The sequence below is a fragment of the Azolla caroliniana genome, unplaced genomic scaffold (genome assembly GCF_043228905.1).
Source record: "Azolla caroliniana isolate FFs.n. ecotype wild unplaced genomic scaffold, voAzoCaro1.0.p SCAF_9, whole genome shotgun sequence".
Classification (NCBI taxonomy): Eukaryota; Viridiplantae; Streptophyta; class Polypodiopsida; order Salviniales; family Salviniaceae; genus Azolla; species Azolla caroliniana.
The window spans coordinates 446551-468139 of record NW_028230444.1 but is presented as its reverse complement, the minus strand read 5'-3'; the positions used below and the strand labels follow the sequence as shown (position 1 = coordinate 468139).

The 21589-nt window shown below is 36.8% G+C and overlaps 1 protein-coding gene and 1 long non-coding RNA gene across 3 annotated transcripts in view; one reads left to right on the top strand and one right to left on the bottom strand.

Annotated features, from left to right (window-relative positions):
- Positions 1 to 6814: 6814 nt before the first annotated feature.
- LOC147859687 (T-complex protein 1 subunit epsilon-like) overlaps positions 6815 to 21589 on the bottom strand; it is a 40417-nt gene continuing 25642 nt past the window's right edge. The window contains exons 2-10 of one of the 2 annotated variants that reach the window (XM_087324831.1): positions 11515 to 11731; positions 10227 to 10545; positions 9788 to 10136; positions 9289 to 9421; positions 9094 to 9146; positions 8902 to 9004; positions 7993 to 8159; positions 7451 to 7564; positions 6815 to 7366 (exon numbers count right to left, since the gene is read on the bottom strand). In XM_087324831.1, the coding sequence (XP_087180957.1) occupies positions 7196 to 7366; positions 7451 to 7564; positions 7993 to 8159; positions 8902 to 9004; positions 9094 to 9146; positions 9289 to 9421; positions 9788 to 10136; positions 10227 to 10545; positions 11515 to 11713 (1608 nt within the window). In that variant the 5' untranslated portion in view covers positions 11714 to 11731 and the 3' untranslated portion in view covers positions 6815 to 7195. Of the gene's footprint in view, positions 7367 to 7450; positions 7565 to 7992; positions 8160 to 8901; positions 9005 to 9093; positions 9147 to 9288; positions 9422 to 9787; positions 10137 to 10226; positions 10546 to 11514; positions 11810 to 21589 lie in introns of those variants that run through there. The other variant, XM_087324830.1, reaches the window with a different exon arrangement.
- Positions 21117 to 21577, top strand: LOC147859689 (uncharacterized). The gene is made up of 2 exons (XR_015530237.1): positions 21117 to 21231; positions 21371 to 21577. It is a non-coding gene; the product is annotated as an uncharacterized LOC147859689 (long non-coding RNA).

The following is a 21589-nucleotide window of genomic DNA, read 5'->3' as shown; positions in this document are numbered from 1 at the left end:
GCACAAACACAAGCACAAGGTTTCAATGCAACCTTATGTTTACGTGCTTCAAATTAACAGTTTGAATTGGCACAATAGTGGCAAAAACAAACATGTTTCAAAGAACAAGAAGGGACTACGTTCGGATATTGCTATATCTAAAACTGGCAAAGTTTTAGAAATATTAAAAGGGTAAATGTAAAGATTGCAAAACGGATGGTACTTGACTTAGTTTCCGACAATATAGCGTCAAAAGTTGTTAAACCTAGGTCATATTTATATTAAATCATTGAAGCAATGTGTTGCATTACAAGCGATGAGGTCACCCACACTTTGAACACAACTCGTGCAACCACCACCCCATCCCATGATAAGATATTGTACTTCCAAAAAGTCTACTTGGTATCCCTTGAGCCCCCACACCCACTTTCCAAGCCACCCACCCTTTGAACACAAACTCATGCAACCACCACCCCATCCCATGATAAGATCTTGTACTTCCAAAAAGTCTACTTGGTATCCCTTGAGCCCCCACACCCCCTTTCCACTTCACCGTCTGTCCATTTTTTTCCCCCACCACAAACCATAACCTCATGATACATCATTGGGTGACACATGAAACAGTGCACTGAAGAGTGTGAACTCATTGGGAGGGTGCCCAGTAAGATGTTAAACATTTATTGTATGTTTCACTAGATACACATCGTTAGCATGAGCATTGACATTGGATGAGAATGCATAATATGTACAACACAATAATGGGGTACAAAGAAACATGTAGGTTTATAACCTAACGAACTTTTTGGCCCCTCCCATCTTCTTCTTCACTTTCACCATTTCAAGGTTCTCTCTCTCTCTTTATGGTAATTAGCTTACCCTAGAGATAGAAAAAACCCCATCTTGGGTTTGAAACCTAATTATCTCACCTCTTGATTACTTTATAGATATCTTTGATCTCACTAGATCATGTCACTGTGGAATGTAGGGGTTGAACCCATGACCACCGAGTCTTTATTGGGCAACCTTACCAACTAAACTACATCTCTCTCTCTCTCTTGGATATCTCTGATCTCACTAGATGTCACTATGGAATGTAGGGGTTGAACCCATGACCACCGAGTCTTTATTGGGCAACCTTACCAACTAATCCATCAATATATATCTCTTGATACAAAGTCACTATTAAGTGCTTTACTCTAAGTCTTATATCAAATGCTTGTATAAAGTGTGATTAATTTACTAATGTGAATAAAGGGTTATGCATATCTTAGGGATGGTATAAATACGATAATCTGTGTGTGTGTGTGTGTGTGTGTGTGTGTGTGTATCAATGAATCCATCAATATATATCTCTTGCTACAAAGTTACTATTAAGTGTGTTACTCTAAGTCTTATGTCAAATGCGTGTATCAAGTGTGATTAATTTACTAATGTGAATAAAAGGTTATGCATATCTTAGGGATGGTATAAATATGATAAACTCTCTCTCTCTCTCTCTCTCTCTCTCTCTCTATATATATATATATATATATATCTTGCTCCAACAATGTTACTGCAAGAGATATGGAGTGAAATTGTAACCACTCTAAAGAGCCAATATCATGGCTTCAAGGGCAGCTCTGATGGAGTTGAAAGACAACGAATAGCCTTCATCTAACAATGGTCGTCCTCTCCCTTTCTTGAGTCAGTGGGCATCCGCATATGATGGAACTATTGCGTCTCTACAGGGATTTGTACATAATCATCTCATTTGTAAAATTTTATAACTAATGGAAGGAGTTTTATTTTTAGAAAAAAAAGAAGTGAATAAAAGGTTATGCATATCCTAGGGATAGTATAAATACCATAAAAAAGACCCAAATTTCGAAGCAAATAAAATATAAGCCTTCTTAATGGTACCCGTATTATATTTTAGGTGACAACGCGATATTATAAAATAGGTGCTTTATGAAATCATATAAAATCAAAACAAAATAGCAAAATTTCACATTATATGTCCGGGGCACATGCAAAGGATATTGTTGAAGGTGCGATTTAAAATAAGAGCACTAGTATAGCACATGCGTTTGATATATCAAATGAATATGGTGTTACTAAACAATATCAAACTTTGTGCACCAAGATGCGACACTAAAATCAATGAGAAAAGGTGTGCCATTTTTAGATACATTACCATTGTACAATCTCTATACATATTTATGGTTGTATGTCGTAATTAAAAACTACTACCATTTGTTTCAAGGAATCAAGGGTAAAATTTCGATCAACTTTGCCTTTATATCCATTAAACATTATAGTTGAACATGAGTACTTATAGGGTCTAAATGTATGGATGAATTTAACATTGTACTAATGCAATGCATGTTTAATTAAAGAGATGAGAGCATACGAGAAAATAATGATAGACGCGAGGACATTAACAAAAGTGGAACTACTCCAAGCCAGGCTATTTATGAACCCTTTATTCTTGCAAATATGAGAGAGAATGAATAAGTCAATCAACGATGGAAATCATTACAAGGAGGAATTTCTATGAGAGGTTACAACGATGGAAGTATAGGAACCAATAAAAAATGTTTGAAAACACTAGAAGAGGAGTGAGAAGGAGAAAATGAGTGCAAACATGCAAGCATAGCATGGATGTTCACGTTTTCGAAAATTCCTATTTCCCACATGGAAAAATAACTACACTACTTGAGTGCTGAGTGTCCTTCATTTGTGACACTCGATAATAAAAACACTTGACACGTAATGAGATTTCTGCGTTTCGGTAGAACTCCATGAAAGGGCCATATATTGAAAATGAAAGTTTCATATATACAAGCCCCCCATAACTCTTACATATTTCACGCCGGTTTCTAACATGAAATACTAGTTAATCCACGTCTAGAAGTTAAGGTTGACTAACTTGTACTATCAAAAGTTTAAACTTTTGCTTCAATTGGTCTTTACTAACTAGTCCACTTCTTGCATTAAATTAGGCAACCACATACTCTTTGGTCGTCATCTATTACAACACATTATAAAGAAATCAAGAGGTTATGCTCTAAGTGAATTGATTCTAGTACTAAAAGTAAACATAATTACTAATTGTCATAGGCTTCTTTGATATGCAAACCATATTTTAGCCTCGAAAAACATAGATACTTCAAACTTATTGGTTTAAGAAAGATCATATGTCCATAATCTATCCCATGTCTATGATATGTACTTGAAACATGTGCATATTTTGTCTTTGATTGATCACGATTGTTTATACATAAAATGATCGTGGATCATAAAATACATGTAAACTTTTCAAAATTCAACAGTGTGGTGTCAAATGTACACTCTTATAATATATGCGAGGCCGCACTATTACGTTGCATCAAATTTATGGACATTAACATATGCCATAATCATGTTTTGTATGAAAGCAAAGAAAAACACGTTGGTGCCCAATGAATTGTCTAGGAAACAAGCATGCATATGATGCTTATGTTTACATTTTTCCCTCTCCTCCGAATATATTTCTTCTAAAGAATTTTCATAGATGCCTAGGAACATGAAAAGACAAACATCAACATATTTTCGTAGTTGTAGCTAGAAAGGCCATGTGATATTGCATATTGTAATGGGCACACTAAGGTGTATGACACCTGTCATTGTCAACAATGTCAACTTGCATTACGTTATGATGCATGGGTAAACAAAACCTAAATTATTTTATGTAACACCAAATAACCTCATCATGAGATCCTTGTGGTGCAAAGGGCATCAATGGTCACATGTGAAAGGACATAACATATGACGCGTCGTTTACGTGCAAAGGGCATGCAGAAAGCAAGGGGTTGCTGGTGTGGATGTTGAGGGTACTGCACATGTAGCAAGATTCATTTCGGATACTTGGCAGTTAAATTAAAGAGGGAATGGGGGGAAGGGAAGCATTGTAGATGTCGTAAAGGATCGAGGAGATGGGTTGCGAAGTTCGAAGGAACGAATGAGAGAGAGAGAGAGAGAGAGAGAGAGAGAGAGAGAGAGAGAGAGAGAGAGAGAGAGAGAAGCGGTGGATGTGTATCGTGCTTGTGTCCATGTCTTTTGCTTGGTTTTATGGTTGAGGAACCCAAGGCCTCCTTAGTAAATAATGTTGCATGTGTTTTCGTCTATTTTCACCCACTTACATAAACAATTACAACTTACAAGATAGTGTTTTGGTGTATCTTTGATGAGTGAGGAAACAAAAAAGAAACTCTATTACAAGATAGTGTTTTGGTGTATCTTTGATGAGTGAGGAAACAAAAAAGAAACTCTATTACAAGATAGTGTTTTGGTGTGTCATGGGCCAATTTTGGCCTTAGAAGACGTTAATATGTATATCTTTCTTTCTTTCTCTCTCTCTCTCTGACCATATATATACATAGTGACAGATATATATAATAATATATGTATGTATAATGTATTAGAGACATATGTGTATGTATGTATATATATCCATAGATCTGCAGAGGAGTCACAAATCCCCAAAGGAAACTACAGTGGGGCTAGAAACGTAAATAGTACAAACAACAGCACCAATAATAACGAATGACCAAAACAAAGTAAAAGAAATGAGAGGGAAAAAAAAGATATAAACAAAATAGAGAGGGACAGCGTTCAGTTAGAGAGAGAGAGGTAGAGAGAGAGAGAGAGAGAGAGAGAGAGTGTGTGTGTGTGTGTCTATGTGCGTGCGTGTGTCTTCTGTCTGTGTTTCTCGCTTGTTCTGCTCCCATGGAAAGCTTGATGCAAGGCCCCTCTCTGCTCAGCTGCTTCGGAGGTGGTATAGGGATGTCTGTACAGGACACAAGGGGCAGATCCATGGTCTTCCACTCTTCTTCTTCTTCTTCATCATCATCCATCTCGCCTTTCTCTTCCTCCACTTCATATTCCTCTCCCTCTGATCCGTACGGTGACAGTGCAGGAGCCTGTAAGCTGCTGCCGGCGTCGAGCTTCAGCTACGGGCGCTTACAGACACTGCATGAAGAGGAAGAAGAAGACGAGGAGGAGGAGGGCGGGGGCATTGGCGGGAATGTAGGAGGAGGAGCAAGGGAAGAGTACGAGTACGAGTGCGATGAGTGGATGATGGTGGATATGGCGAGGTGGAGGCGGCGCCATGTGGCGCCGGAGGAGCAGGAAGAGGTGCAAGAAGCCATGGCGATGGCGGCGACAACACTGCTGAGAGAGGAGGAGGAGGAGGAGGAGAAGGAGGAGATCGAGAGTAAGATGGGGGGCTCGAGTAATGGCCGGCTTGGGCTGGGGGTTGTGGTTGTGGTGAGGTCCAGGCTGAAGAGCTCCACTCGGCGAGTGGCGGCCAAGATCAAACAGCTGCTCATCGCAGCCCATGAAGGCAGCCCCCATGTCGCACACCTCTTCCTCAACAATCACTTGCTAGTTCACCAGCTCACTGGCTCCTGCCTCTCTCCCCCGCCTCCTTAATCCTGCTTCTTCTTTCTTCCTTTTTTGTAATATTGTCCATCCATGGTTTTCATGAAGAAGAAAGAAAGAAAAACAAATGTATCCCTAATAATCACTACTCTTCCTTTGCCCTAATCTTTTTCTTTTTCTTTTTTCCAACCCTAGAAAACAGAGCTCTGCATTCTTGCAACTTTTAGGTCATCATTGGTCGGGCTTGCTTTCTCTCTTTTACCTCACGTCCTAGACCCTTGCGAAATGCTTTTCATTTTACCAACCTTACTTATATTTGGTATTAGCCTAGCCTTTGGGCAAAATGAGATGTAGATACATTGTTTAGATAACATATTTCACCCCCTCCTCCGTCTCTTTCAATCAATTCATTGTGATACAAACCAGATTCAACAGGTGGAATATCCGAAGATGGTTGCTGGATGTGCTATTGAATTATATGTAAAGAAATAAAACAAGCTGTGGAGGGAGGACTGACACCTTTCTAAATCACATATCTAATTCTGAACTTCCATTTCTTTACCACTGGTTTCTTCATACCTGCGATTTTGAATTTGTTCATGGTCTCAATTATATGTTTACAAAATCGTTTGTAATGTTAGCTAAATACAAAATTAATTTTAAGATGCTATATTAAGTTGTGACGTCTGCTACTAGTAGCCTTTCAGTCATGTTTAATCACTTTTAGTTTAATCTATCTATAATTAAATTTAAGATGCAATGTTGGCTACTGATTGAATCGTCTTTACTGAATCACTTGTTTTATTCACGCAGAATCAACATTTAGGTGTAGCACTTGCCTTGTTACTTACTACTCATTTGTACAAACTCATACAAAATATTTGGTATTCCTGTACAAAATCGAAACGCAATTTAGTTTTTTCATCATTATAGCAAATTGCTTTTTCCTCATCATTATGACGATAGTATTACCCATCCATGCAAAAGGTACACAATCAATAATGTAGTGCTAATGTATCGAATATATAATAAAAAACCCAATGTGTTGCAGAAATTATAGTACAGTAAAAGAAAATGAATTTGCCGTAGCATTAACAGCTAAAATATATTTAAAAAACGAAAAATGTTACAGGTGTAAAGTGACTGACCTAAATTTGTATGCGTGTTAAATTCGTCAAGTGAATTACCATGTAAATATGAAGACCTTAGGTTGGTCTGTACGATATATCATATATTTATTAGCTTCCAACAAACATAAAGATCACCACCCAAAAAGACTTGAATCCTTTAGGCTCAAATCAAAACAAGAGAATTCCCAAATTTCAAATTCATTCACTGAATACAACTGTTTCAACATTACTTGCCTTTGAAAATAATCCATCTCCAACTCTTTATTGGCTTCCAACAAACACAATGATCACATTGCACATAAGTCAAAACAAGAGAATTCCCAATTATCAAATTCTTTCACAGAATACAACTGTTTCAACATTCCTTGCCTTTGCAAATCATCCATCTCCAACTCTTTATTGGCTTCCAACAAACATAATGATCACATTGCACATAAGTCAAAACAAGAGAATTCCCAATTATCAAATTCTTTCACAGAATACAACTGTTTCAACATTCCTTGCCTTCTCCAACTCTTTATTGGCTTCCAACAAACATAATGATCACATTGCACATAAGTCAAAAATAGAGAATTCCCAATTATCAAATTCTTTCAAAAAATAGTCTGTCTCAACAAGGCAAGGATCTTCATATACTCAAACAACATTACAAACTGTTTCATATTTTGAGCATGGCATTTGACATTTCAATAGCCTGATGGTGTGATTACATCATCAATCTTCAAAATCATTTTCACGACTTGCGTGGCAAGCAGCATCTGTTGCTGTTTACCTATCAAAGTCTCAAAAACATTCTGTTCTTTCATATCATTGGTCCCAACGTTGTTGCAATCAATGCCCAAGTAAGGATTTTTGTCCTGTCCATTTTATAACAAGAATAAGTTTGAAATGTAATTCATATAAAAGACAAGAGTATCGCTACAAGTAAAATAATAAATTACCTTGACTTGCTGTGCCTTTACAGCGGCCAAAGTATCAATGGGTTGCAAGCCACTATTTTCAGCAAGTGCCATCGGAACTGCATCCAGTGCCTCTGCAAAAGCTCGCATTGCATACTACAAAAGCCCAAAGGATTTTATTACAAAAGCCATTAAAACCAGTTGCAAAAAACTAAACATATAAGCAAAAGGTCAAATTATCAACCCAAACCCATCATGACAAAAACTTGCCAAAATATTAAAATGTTACTCTACAAGGTAAACACATCCAATATGCCACTAACAGTCTAATTACACCTTATCAAAAAGGGGTTATTAATTCTCAATCAGTACACGATCTGAGTTTTCTAATTAGATTTATAAAACGTGAGTTTTCTGATAAGAATTGAAGTAATTTAATTATACAAAGCAGTAGAGTAATCAAGCATCACATAATCCAAAATCTGTGGACTGGAAAACTCAGGTGTAAAAAACTAAAGAGGTCCTTGAAGGTTTAACCTAAAAAAGATGTCTGCACAAAACAAGAAGTAGATCAGAATACATACTTGCTCGACTCCTGGAATCTTATCAGCTGCAGCATCAATGACAAGAGAACACGAGATTTCAGCTGAACCTCCTCCGTATACAATAGCGTTATTGCGGATTAAATTTCGAGCAACACAGAGAGCATCATGTATACTGCGTTTGGTTTCCTCAATAATCATTTTATTGCCTGCATCCAATGATGAAAAATACAAAAATATCAAATGCATTTAATAATGACAAGTGTGTTGATTGTTCATGCCAAAATCATTCTTACGACAAGAAGCACAAGTATCACTACCATACATGGTAATTAGAAAACTACTTTCCAACCTCTTTTAAGCTGAAGACAAATAGACAAGGAAAAACATGGCACTCTGGGAAAGTCAGCATGAATTGAAAGGTCTACACCATCAACTTTATCTTGAAGGATACTTTTATACATAGGAGATTGAGAGCACACATAACAAATCCTCCAATCAATTGAGTATCCATAACATCTGCTTTAGTTATCAAATATAGTAAAATGCATTGTTTGAATGAGGAAAAACAGTCTCAATATACCTTTAAAGCTATCATCTAACTCTAAATGATTAGACGTCAGGTCTAAATTCTTAGGAAGTTACAGCAAATTGGAATCTACCAGCACAAACATGCAGGTACATGGAGTATATTCATAACACTCTGAACTACATTATTTAAACATTAAGAGACATTATAGATAAAGGCATTTAGAAATTTAGGATACAAAAATGCATACTGAGACAAAAACAAATATGAATAATATTTGACACCTCAACATAAAACACACAATGCCATGTTGAAAATAAACAGCAACTATAACCTACATGGACGTGCCCAACAAAAAGAGAATTGCAATGTACCAAGATTATTAGAAGATTTCCAAAGATATATGTTATCCCTCCACTTACCTCCTCTAATGAAGATAGTCACCGCTTTAGAATTGGCACATTGCTCAATGTACAGCATTCGATCCTTGGTTGTTCCGAAGGATTTCTCTCGCACCAATCCAGCCTAATTTCGAAGGCAGGAGTAAGTGAAAAAAAAAAGAATGAGACATCAACTACAAGCACAGATGTCCGCAGTATGACTGAGATTTTTACCTTGCCAAGTTTATCTGGAGTAAGTTCCTGAAACCTCGGAACAATTCGTCCTCCTATCATTATTAACCACCAAAACTATCATTAGGATTAACAATAACAAGAAAAACGCATGCCTGTTGCTGTCAGAAAAAGCAAAGAATTAATAGCGAATAGATCTACATATGGAACAACATGAAAAGAAGTAAGGACACACACCTGTAGCAATTGCAATGAGTTCCAATTCCACTCCTCCTACCCAACGAACAGCAGGCAACCCTCGGTTCATCAACAAGTGATTTGCTTCATCATCAAACCCCCATTGACAGATCACTAAGGTAGCACCAGCATCCTAAAACAGTAAAACATCCAAAATTGCTCCTTCCTTCAGAGGAAATTTAATTCCTACTAGATTAACGATTGGTTTTTGCTTCATTGACACCAGTAAAAGCTTAGGTGAAACACTCTAAATACCCCTGACTATTTTCTTATTCTCTCCGGATGCCCTATGTTTCAGTATACTTTCCCAAATATCCCTGTGAAACTCCCAAAAGAATTGACCATATTATTGATCAAAATGGGGTTGCCAAGTGAATTTGAGAAAATAACAAAAAAAGGAAGGACATTTTTGGAAAAAAAGAAATACCTAGGGGTATTTCAAAGTTGTTCCCAGTAAAAGCCTAGCTTTACCAGCTTTATGAACTCCATGTTAGCTTACCTTACAAAGCTGAACCATATCATCGAAATACTTCTTCTCCTGTTCTCGTAATGATTCAAACTTTTCAACAGTGTCGATGTCCACCTTATGTTTGGTTTTTGGCTTTGGAGGCTCAAAGGGGCAGGTTAAGATAGCAATCTTTGCATTTTCAATACTTTTTGGCATTTGGGGATGACTCATATCCTTGTCCACAACAATTCCCTCCACTAGTTCTGTATCTTCAAGTTTCCCTCCAACCTTGCCTTCGACTTTAATGAGGTCAAGGTTTACATCCTTCCTTTCAAGATCAGCTACAGATAGTACAGCTTTAACTGCAATTTCAGCTAGTCTTCTCTTACATCGATTGACTCTGTCACAACATACAGAAACAGAAAAACTAATGAGCCCTCATCTAACTGACATGAATGTTCTTAATAAGGAGGATATCCTCTTCATTTACATTTTTGAGGATAGTGTTGTCATGCAGGTTTGCACAAGGGGTTCAATATTCAATGAGGTGAATTCAAACTTCTGGGCGATGTTGGAGAGATTCTCAACAGCTATCTTGGAAGCCATCTCGTAGCCTTCCGCAATACGTATAGGATGAATACCTCTGTCCAACAATAGTTCTGCTTGCTCAAGCAATGCGCCTGCTGTAACCACAACACCTGTTGTTCCATCACCAATCTCATAATCTTGACTCCTGGATAGCTCTACCATCAACTTCCCTATCTGGTTCTCCACATCCATTTGCTCCAATATAGTGGCTCCATCATTGGCTGAAAGGGTAGAAAACATACACATTAGAAAGTAGCAGAGAGCAAAACTAAAATAACAATGTCAACTTTTAGATCAACTGAGATTCCCTGGAACAATTAGAACTTGGAAAAAAAAACTCAAGACACTTTTCTCAGAGAGGACATATAATTGAGGGACGTATTAACCATATAATTGCTCAAATTATATGCAAAGCGAGAGAAGTGTGATCAGGAAAGATGGAATCAAGGACGACCTGAAGAAGGTTCAGGTCATGGGGGAATGGCCACGACCCACCATAGTAAGCGAAGTGCAGCAATTCATGGGGTTTGTGCAATATATGAAGAAGCTCATACACCATTTCAGCCACATTGCCGCAACACTCACTGAATTGATCAAAGGAAAGGCTTCATTTCATTAGGGAGAGACGTAGGAGAATGCTTTCAATAATATGAAGATGGCAATGTATGCAACCCCAGTCTTGAAGGGAACTCGTAATCCAACCAAAGATTCTTAAATGCACTTGCACATTGTACAGGAGACCACCAGTAAAGATTAGAAATTGTGAATTTTTTGACAAGCAGGAAACTTTAATATATACATTTTTACCATGTTCTTGGACAACATACCAGAAAATGAATGTGATTTCTAAACTAGCATTTTAATGCTGAAATCTTGTAAACACCGAAGAACATATTGGTTCCCATACCGCCAAAGTTAAGCAAAACGTGTTTTTGGTTTACAAACGAAACAAATATAACCCTCATACCACAATGTAGCACCCAAAATGTCTGTAAGTTCAAAATGAATCGAACGTATCCTTTTGACATGAAAACGGATCCCACATTATCTCTAAGATCAAACGTAACTTAAATCAGCAGTTCTCAAGAAAATGGTACTGGCGATCACTGAGGCAGTAGAAACGAAATTGACCAGGACATAAACAGAAAAGGAAGAAGGAGAAGGAGAAGGAGAAGGTTGCATTCGCTTACTGATTGTGACATCTCCATCAGGACTCTGGAGCATTTTATCCATTCCTTTGGGGCCGAGAGATGTCCGGAGGATCCTCGCCACAGATTTGGCAGCGGTGATGTTGGCCTTGTGAGCTTCCAGGCCACGAACACGAGACTTCTGCTCCTGCTCCTTGATGATGATGAAAGGGCGACCAAACTCGTCGAAGGCCAGCGCCATGTTTCCTTCCTCACGCTTCTTCCTTCTCCTGTCGGCTCTGCGCGAGCGATGTAGCGATGGAGTCCTTCTTCTTCTTCTTGATAGATTGCAGCCCAGGGGAGGGAAACAGGGGAAAATACAGAAAAGAAGAGAAGAGAAGAGCTGTTTGTTTGTTTGTTGGAGTTCGATGAAGAAGAAGAAGCGGGAAATATGTACATATGTATGTGATTGTGTGTAGGGTTGGTTCATTCCTTGGGAGTGTGAAAAAATGAAGGGAACCACAATGGGCCGCTTTGGGCGGCCTAGTGTGAAACGAATCTCGTGTCACGGAATCATTCGTGGACGGAACGGAACGTCCGGCCATCGTCTTCCGGTTTGGGCAAGCATGGGGAAAGAATGAATGTGCCACATGCAAAGGCTTGAGCCGATCCGATGTCCACCATGGATTCTATCCGATCTGACTAGCCTCTCGCAAGTCTTTCGAAAGGTGACATCAATATAGATCATGGGGTTGTATAACTTTGTCGTGTTTCGTGCATTCTTGAGATATAATGGAATTGAATGATGCCCATGTCATGTACGTGTGCATCCGGATGTTCAATAGGGGCTATTCTAAAATACTCGATCGATGGACAAATATTTCTATTAGCTGATATTTTGTCAAGTCTACCCTTGTTGGTCCTACGTAGAAAGAAACTACCCCACCTCTACATACTTATACGAGGGAGAACATGGGGTGCAAGGCTCTAAATAGTATGAGGATTGGTGTCCCAACAACGAAGCAATTCCTTGCGAACAAAAGGAATCACAGTTCTGTTTGTCAAGGCACAAAGAGATTATATTAAATTGGAAAAGGACGGAAAGAATTTTCAATTTGTGAAAGAAAGAGCAAGAGTACATGATGTGCTTTCGAACATGTTGCCCAAAGATTAGTGTTGAAATTGAACAAGGTTTGCAACATCGGGTGTATACCTCAAAAGTGTTTCATTGCATCCTCGAGATATTATGGAATTGAAGGTATATAAAGACCATGTGTCAAGACCCTCATTGGTCCTACTAGCAAAGAAACCACCCCACTTCTAAGTACTACAAGGGTGCAAAACTTTAAATATCTCTAAATTGGTGTCCCAACAACAATGAAATTCCTCGTGAACAATAGGGTTCATGGTTCAATTTGTCAAGGCTTAACAAAAACAATATTAAATTGGAAAAGAAGAAAAATATACAAATTGTCAAAGAAGGCAAAAGAGTACACAAGTGATTTCAAATGTGTTGTCCAAATATTAGTGTTGAAATGAAACAATGTTTGCAAGATTGGGACTTCCATGTATATAATATTCCTCACTCTCTAAATGATCACCACGTAGCCCTCGTGCACCACTTGTTCATCTATTCATGTTCACCACCTGGCTATCATGCACGGTGCTAATGTATCATGTAAGGTGATACAATAACCATCATTCAGAATTTGTATTTATTCTAGTGCGGTCAATTGTATAACTTATGGTGCACCACTATTTAGCATGTGAAGCTATATAATCCACTCTATATAGAATATTCATAACACCGTGCTTAACAAAAGGATCAAGAACAAACATTCCATGTTGTGCCACAAATATGTATGTTAAGACTTCAAACCCAAAAGTCTCGATCCCAAATCTTATCATGCTTGTGTGGTTTAGTTGTTCAAAATATCATCGCCACAAATCGATCCCTCCATTTCGCTACATGGCCACCATTGCGTTTCCATACTCTCATTTTAGTTCTCCCCTTGTTTGTAACATTGATGTGAGATTTTAGTTCTCCCCTTGTCTTACGTTGTATCTCAATCCGCATGTCATGGACATGCGTAAATTGAGGTTAATTTATAGGCTTCTACTTGCTATGCTTCATAGCATATTCACGTTCTAGAGTATGGGATCATGTGTAAAAGATTCATGATATGATGTTTGCGAGGGTTGTTACCATCATTTAGATGCACGCATAACTATTTAAGACTAGATAGTTTCATTTATTGCCTTAGTCTTGAATCATAGTGTACCCATATATATCCTCAACTATCCATAAATAACACACTTATATAACAGGTTTCTTTAGTCATGCCTAAGATTGTAGCCTGCACCTATATATATATATATATTTCAGAAATCTTATGTATTTTGGTTTGGTCAATTGTAAGACATGTACCATATTATCTTTAAGTGAGCACTACTGGGCTATATAATTCCTCCATACGATAATAAACTACATATGTATATATCTAGAAATAGTATACCGTCAATGTATATAGTCTTATTATATTTAGTGTATCTTTCATTGAGATTGCTCAAAGTTTTGTTTAAATTATACTTAATATATAAACACACACTCCCATTTATTATGTTAACTAATGGTCTTACATAAACGATACGAGTAAGGAATACCATAGTTTGCATGTGATTTTGTGGCTACTATCTATTAACTTTTACTATAATTCATAACCAAGGATATAGCAATGTGTGTGCCTGTGCACACATCAAGAATATATATATATACGAGCTTTATGAGTTTCGTTACCATTAGTCGTGCATATCAAATTGATGACTATGTATGTGCTTCCAAAGTGTTGTTACCAAATATTTGGGCACAAATTTGAAGATCAACGTCCATTCAAGATATCATAGAATAAAATCTAATTAACTTTCACCCTCAATAATAGATCATGGTTGGCCGAATACATATATTCAACCCTAAACCCTATCTTGAAATGATAGATTATGTTTGTGATGTTTTTAAATGCACCTAAGACTGTGGCCTATATATAATTTGGGAATCATGTATATATTCTAACATTGTAAGTTGTAACAAATCTAGTTTAACTTTCATCGAACACGACTGGGATGATTAGGGTATATAATCCCTTAATATTGAATACTCATGACACCATGCACGACAAAGGGTTTATCTTAATATGACTTTGTCAACTACTTTGTCTTGCCTTGTAACCACCTACATGCATAATTCAAGGGTTTTTTAGAAGTGCTATTGTGCTATTGTAGAGTAGAGTGCTAGAATATATGTTATTGCCTAAAAGATTGATGCCAATATGATGTTTGCGAGGATTGCTAGGAACACTTGGATATATGTTTGAATATTTATTCCAAAATTTACTAATTACAATCAAATTGCTGTTCAGCCTTAACAATAGATCATAAGTTGCCCACATACATATATGTACTTGACCACAAAATATCTAGGAAAAATATATTTATGGGTTTTTTGGATATACCCGAGAACATGTCCCATATATATTTAAGAAATCAAACCTGTAATGCATGTGTTTGAATCCTATTAGAGTCATACATTGAGTGAGTTTTACATAAGTAACATCATCAACCTCGTATCACAGACATCCAATATAGATCGAGTTAGCTTCATGGTGGATTTGTATTTGACCTTGACAAAGTCGTAGTCGATGTGGTGTTTTGGTACCATTAGATCTCAAATGAGCATAATTGTGCTTTCATTAAAGGAGCATCCTGGAATTATGGAGATTTTTATATATTGAAAACATTTATTTTTGTGACATGGGTGTAATTATACATTGAGTTGATAGATTTTGTTTGTAGTGAACTATTATAACTTGTGCAATACTACCTTGTTTAAAAATTGTATTGACCTAATGAAATTGTATTGGATGGGTGACAAATTTGTCTAAGTTCAATGAATTTCGATGGTGCATAGAAAGAATTGCATATAAATACACATATACATGAGGGCTCACAACTAAGGTGAAACTATTATGACCCAATATTTCTCTTTGTGCACTCTTGTGTTTTCACTCTCTCTTTAGTTATTTAATATGCTCGATTATGTTAATATTGTGATATGGTGCTTAGTTATGAGTGGGTAGGAAACATGTCGTCATTGTTACACTGAGAAAGTGATCCCTACATGGAACAATACAATAAAACATTTTAGAACAATAATAATATATGTAATTTACAAGATGCATCACAACAAGACAATTAGTATACGATAATATAGGTCACTCACATGTACACATATAGTTTTATTATATGTTTATTCTAGTTCTCTGACAATTGATCAATGATCCAAAGGCAATACTCAATCCTTTTTAATTGTGATTCTTATATCATACACAAATTAGTCATATGTAGTCCAATAAAGACATTATATAATATTGATATGGGAAAAAAATACTTGTAAATGCACTAGACAACTTTGACACGTAATATATTTGTATGCATGGTCGATGTATAATACATCCACAAACAATATACAATTTGTTACAATGCGAAAGGCAGTTTATAACGGGAACTCCATTTTATAGATGTGATCGTAGACAAGCATCTCAAACTATAAGAAAAAGATGTCTAGCTATAGGGCAAGATCAATTATATGTGGTATATTTTTACGATAAATAAGTTGATGAGTTGTAGATTATAAGAATTATTATATTTAACAATACAAAAACACAAACATATCTCGTACTGTGTAATAGTGAATGAATTCAGAATCAAATGAAGTTTTGATTGAATATGCTAATCATTGACATTAGATTTTTCCAAGGAATTTAGCGTGGATCTTGCTCTACTAAATTTGCACAACAAACTTGGATTATGCAATATACTACATATTAAGTATACATCAAAATAAAGAGAGGAATGCTTAGTGTACATTCTACATCTATATGCCACCTAGGCATACCTGCAATATATATTTATGTGTGTGTATGTGTGCGTGCATTGAGACATATCCAAACACAGATAAACTAATGTGGCATTTTGTCTGTGCATGAGTATCCGCATTTGTTTCTTTCGTGATCCTTTGCGAGAAACACGCATACACACATTTGTGTTTTGAATATGTGTGCACCCACACTCACATGATCTCTCTCTCTCTCTCTCTCTCTCTCTCTCTCTCTCTCTATATATATATATATATATATATATATATAACATCATATATAATAAGCAAAAGAATGACGAGACAATATCATTGACAAATCTAGTGGTCAAGAAAACATCGGCATGATTGATTTTTTGAAGATGTTTAGTGTTAACTAGTCACATATATCACATTCACATTTTAGGTGAAACATACTAACATTTTGAAAGAACCATCGTAATATATCAAAATATTTGACTGAAAATCCACTTTATATAGGTATGTTTCAACGATGAAACTCCCAACGTTGGGTTGTTAGTTAGTGCCGTATATCGGCTAATGCCACCTTAAGGTGTCGGTTTGTGAAAATTTCTCTCTCTCTCTCTCTCTCTCTCTCTCTCTCTCTCTCTCTCTCTCTCTACCCTCTTGTCCCTCTTACTTTCTTGGATTGCACAACCACAAATGCCATCTTTTACTCATTGTCACTCCCTTAGTCTTACACACGAATGCAACAAGAGATCCTATTCCCACTCTTCCTTCTCATCGACTCTTTTCAAACTTCTTGCAGAAGATATTCATTGTTGTCACTCCCTTAGTCTTACACACGAATGCAACAAGAGATCCTATTCCCACTCTTCCTTCTCATCGACTCTTTTCAAACTTCTTGCAGAAGATATTCATTGTTGTCCACAATGCATCCAAAGAGGTTTTTGTCAATGTATTAAGTATGCCTTCAATGACAACAATGGTCAATCCTACACCCTTTTTTTACGTGATTTGCCCGTTAGAGGATAGGTAGACTTTAGTGTCATGTGTTAATGAAGGGTTGTCCCTCCAATGAAACGTATCCCTAGCCTATCAAGAAACTAGTTGAACCTCACTCAAGGGTCAGATGAGGCTCCACCTCATAGAGATTAGGTAAATGCATTAGGGCCGCCTTTAAGGATATGTGTTAACAAATGTTTGCTCCTCCAATGGATAGTAGCCCTAACCTATCAAGAAACTTGTTGAACCTCACTTGAGACTTGTCGAGGCTCCACCTCATAGAGTTTAGGGACATGCATTAGATAAGGGAGAGAGTATATCTTCAATGACCACAATGAACCTGCATTAGCTAAGGGAGAGCTTTGGCAAAATTTAAGGATATGCGTGATTAAGACTCTCTCCCCCCTCCAATGGAAGGTAGCCTTAGCCTATCAAGAAAAACATGTTGAACCTCACATTGATGCTTGATGATGGACCACTCCCAAGTCAAAGGACTTTTGGCCACAAACTAGAGCTTGGTTGTGGTTGCCACCTAAGTTTCTTTAAGCATAAATGAATTCCTATTATCATCCTCTATATATAGCAGTGCATATGCTAGGATGGCTATATTCCTAACAATGCTATCGTGTAGGCTCGTGATCAAAATTTTGTCCCTAGGAATCTTCTTGTAGCCTTAGCTTTGTTGATAATATTTGTGAGAATTTAAATCACTCAGTTCTAAATATCTGTAACAAGTAGATATTTAAATTACTCATATATCCAAATATTTACCTACACATCATCAACCCCTCACTTACAAAACAAATATTTGAACAAATATTGATGATTTATAACTTGCTCTTCATTCTCACTTAATACAAAGTTCATGAACAAAGGATTGACCATTTACTAGATGGTAGCCCTACCTTACTGCTAAACCTTGAAAGTTGACCACATTGACATGCATTTGTTGGGTAATGCATCCACTAGTGTTAATGGAACTAGTTAAAAGGAGACTATATCATATGAACAATGGTGAGTTATTGAATATAGTCACTTATTGTTACCTACAAGTATGTATTTGATCACTTCACGTGAAGGGAACATGGAAGACATACCCCAACATTCTTGATCAATGTTTGTCACTGGCTACACTTTTCTTTGGTCCACGATGTTGCCAAAACATTCACTAAATTTGTGTTCTATATTATTAGATCTCTATCAACTATAGTTTGTATTCCCCATCAATTGTCAACTCAATGAAGAACCATTAGGCTGAATTCAGGCTCTATCTCAAACTTTTGAGCATTTAAAATTTCAAAATGATTCTCTCTCAATAAATAAGAAAAAGGCTAAGTTCCATTGTTGGTGATTTTAGGAGCTTATTTTTAGAGAGAAGGTTGTAGGCTGTAGCTTTCACATCATAACTCCGAGTTGAGAAATCTTTGGGGTTCTATTATCCTCTAACAAAGAATTGGAAGCTTCTTAATGAACGGGTTTTGGTTAAATCTACACACCCTTAGCTTCCCCCACCAAACAATACATATGATTAATGACAACATGATATTTCTCACAAATCTCAAATGTAAGTGCAAAGTGTGTGCATTATAATAATATCAAAATACATATGTTCTATACATATGATGTGGTCCATAAGAACCTTGTAATGTGCATTTTGTCTTATAGAGTACTACTTGTTTATATGTCCTTCATCATCCTACTACAATGATTACTTTCCAAGCCGTCTTTTCGTTAATGTAGATGCCCCTATTTTCAAACCTTTAAAATATTTATGTTAACATAGCTTTGCAAATGTAACACTCAATTGGACTCCTCTCTTTAAAGGTCGATACTCAAGGTCAACCATTAGAGGCTTTTAAGTTGTTCTTTATGCCCTTCACTTTATATACCATGTGTGTAGCAAAGTTTTGAAGCTTTTTGATGTGATGTAATCAGCACCATTTGTGATTGTGGGGACTTGAACTTCTGCTCTCTCTCTCTCTCTCTCTCTCTCTCTCTCTCATGGGCCAAATTTGGTCTTAGAAGACATCGATATTTCTTTCTTTCTTTCTCTATTGTCATTTCCATGCATGTTGTCAAACCTCACCAACTCATGTTCGTGTACCTATAATCTCATGAGTTTTTCTCTCATGGATGACCATTTCTTTAATAACAAAATAATCACGAGAACAAATATCCATGTATTATATTATCATTCCTAACCGTCTTTGTCTTGAAATTACAATTATGAGAAAAGAAGGCGGATTTCTGAAAGAACATCCTCACGATTATTCTCCAATATCAAAATTCTTATCTTGTAAATAAGTTGGCATGAGTCTCGATGCAATTAATTAATCAACAACAAGATTGAATAATCAACCAACACGCAAAAGTTTTGTCATTTGTAAATTGTAATCAGTGTTTGAAGACACAACACCTGTCCAATGGTTTTCCATATAGTGCGCAATGTCAAGCATCAAGTGTCGAGGCAAACATAGACACCATGATAGCAAGAAGGAGATTTCCTCGCTTGGGCATGGTTACAATGTTCTTATAAACCGTTAAATGGGTTCATATAGGCAAAAAGCACCAATATGTATATATGCAGATATCGTGGTAGTTGCAAGCATAGGCATTACCAAAATATGTCTAAAATACCCTTGCTTTTTTGTTGTTTCCACAAATGTTGCAGTCAACCTCCTAAGTAACTAACAAACTTTGTACATAGACATGTCCTTAGAGGTCATCACAAGACCACCTCATGCCATATTGGCATATATAATGGTAAGGTGAGCTTCACACATGGTGAGAGGCAACCCCTACATATTTTGAATCACATGCTACATAGGATTTGAACTTATGACAAACGAGATATACAACCCGCTAACCTTTTACATGCCCAAAATTTTGCCAGCCTCTCAAGCATATGTTCTGCTCTTTTGAAGAAGAATAAACATGTCACATTGGTGTTTAGAAAAGAAAAACACAAGTGAGAACATATGACAAAGGGAGATGGAATTGTTACATTTGTCTTGTTGGTTTTTCTATGAGCATGACAACTCCAGAAGTTTTACAGAAAAGTTACACAATACTTTTGTGCACTATGAAACCTATGGAGGAGTCATAAGTGGGTGTTCTCCAATATTGGCACTTATGGGGGGCATAGGAGACACTACCAAGGCACATGCTTGCTTGTAAGTGTTTCTAGGAAACCATCCATCAATGGTGATGATGACAAATATACATATACATAGAGAGATAGAGAGAGGTTATCATTTCTTGTTGGGACACATAAGTGACCAATGTAATGAATGGGTAACAAGTATAATTGGGTAAAGGACATCACTTATCATAGATAGCCAGGCACACTACGAGTTACAACTACATAGATATATATAACATATAACATATATATTATATGCTATGTATGTATGTGTGTGTGTGTATGTTGTATGTATGTATCATGTATGTATTGTATTGTATTGTATGTATGTATGTATGTGCAAACCCCAACACAAATGATTTGCCATAATACTCTCTTTCCCCTCTTCTATAATATTTCTCAAAAGACAGACAATGAAATGAAATGAAATGATTTGATGTGTGTGTAATGTCTCCTTTACACACACACACATGCATATATACATGCATTATGTATGTGGTCATTCAGAGATGAGTTGTAATTACTCTGCTCTGCTCCTCCTCTTCATCCATAGTAATGGTTAGTTAATGTCAGTAGTTTTAGCACCCCCTCAATTAATCCCTTCTTAATCTCATGCGTTTTCTGATCTTTAATTACATGCGTGTGCATATAACATCCGATTCAATCCAGTCTTCTCGGTTCTGCTTAATTCCTAATTGTATCCAAAAGAATGAGGACTGATCCTCACAAAAGTGGCACTAAGGTGATTATATTAATCATGTAAAATTGTTGATCTTCATGTTTAAACACAGATTTATTTGTGTCGAATTCATTCAGCTCACACCAGATTTTTCTACCTCCATAAGGAGCTCATATTCTGATATAATGCACTCTTGGTGCAGATCAGGTCCTCTTTACTGTGGGAAGCCACAAAGAGATATTGCAGGGTTCAGAAGAGCAGATCGGTTATGGACAACAACGAAGAAGAAGAAGAAGAAGCCATTGATCCATACGGCCATCCTCCTCCTCCTCCTCCTCCTCCTCCTCCTCACGCATCCTTCATAAATAACAGCAGCAGTGTAGATATACAACAAATAAGGTACTTCTGATCTCCATCTCCA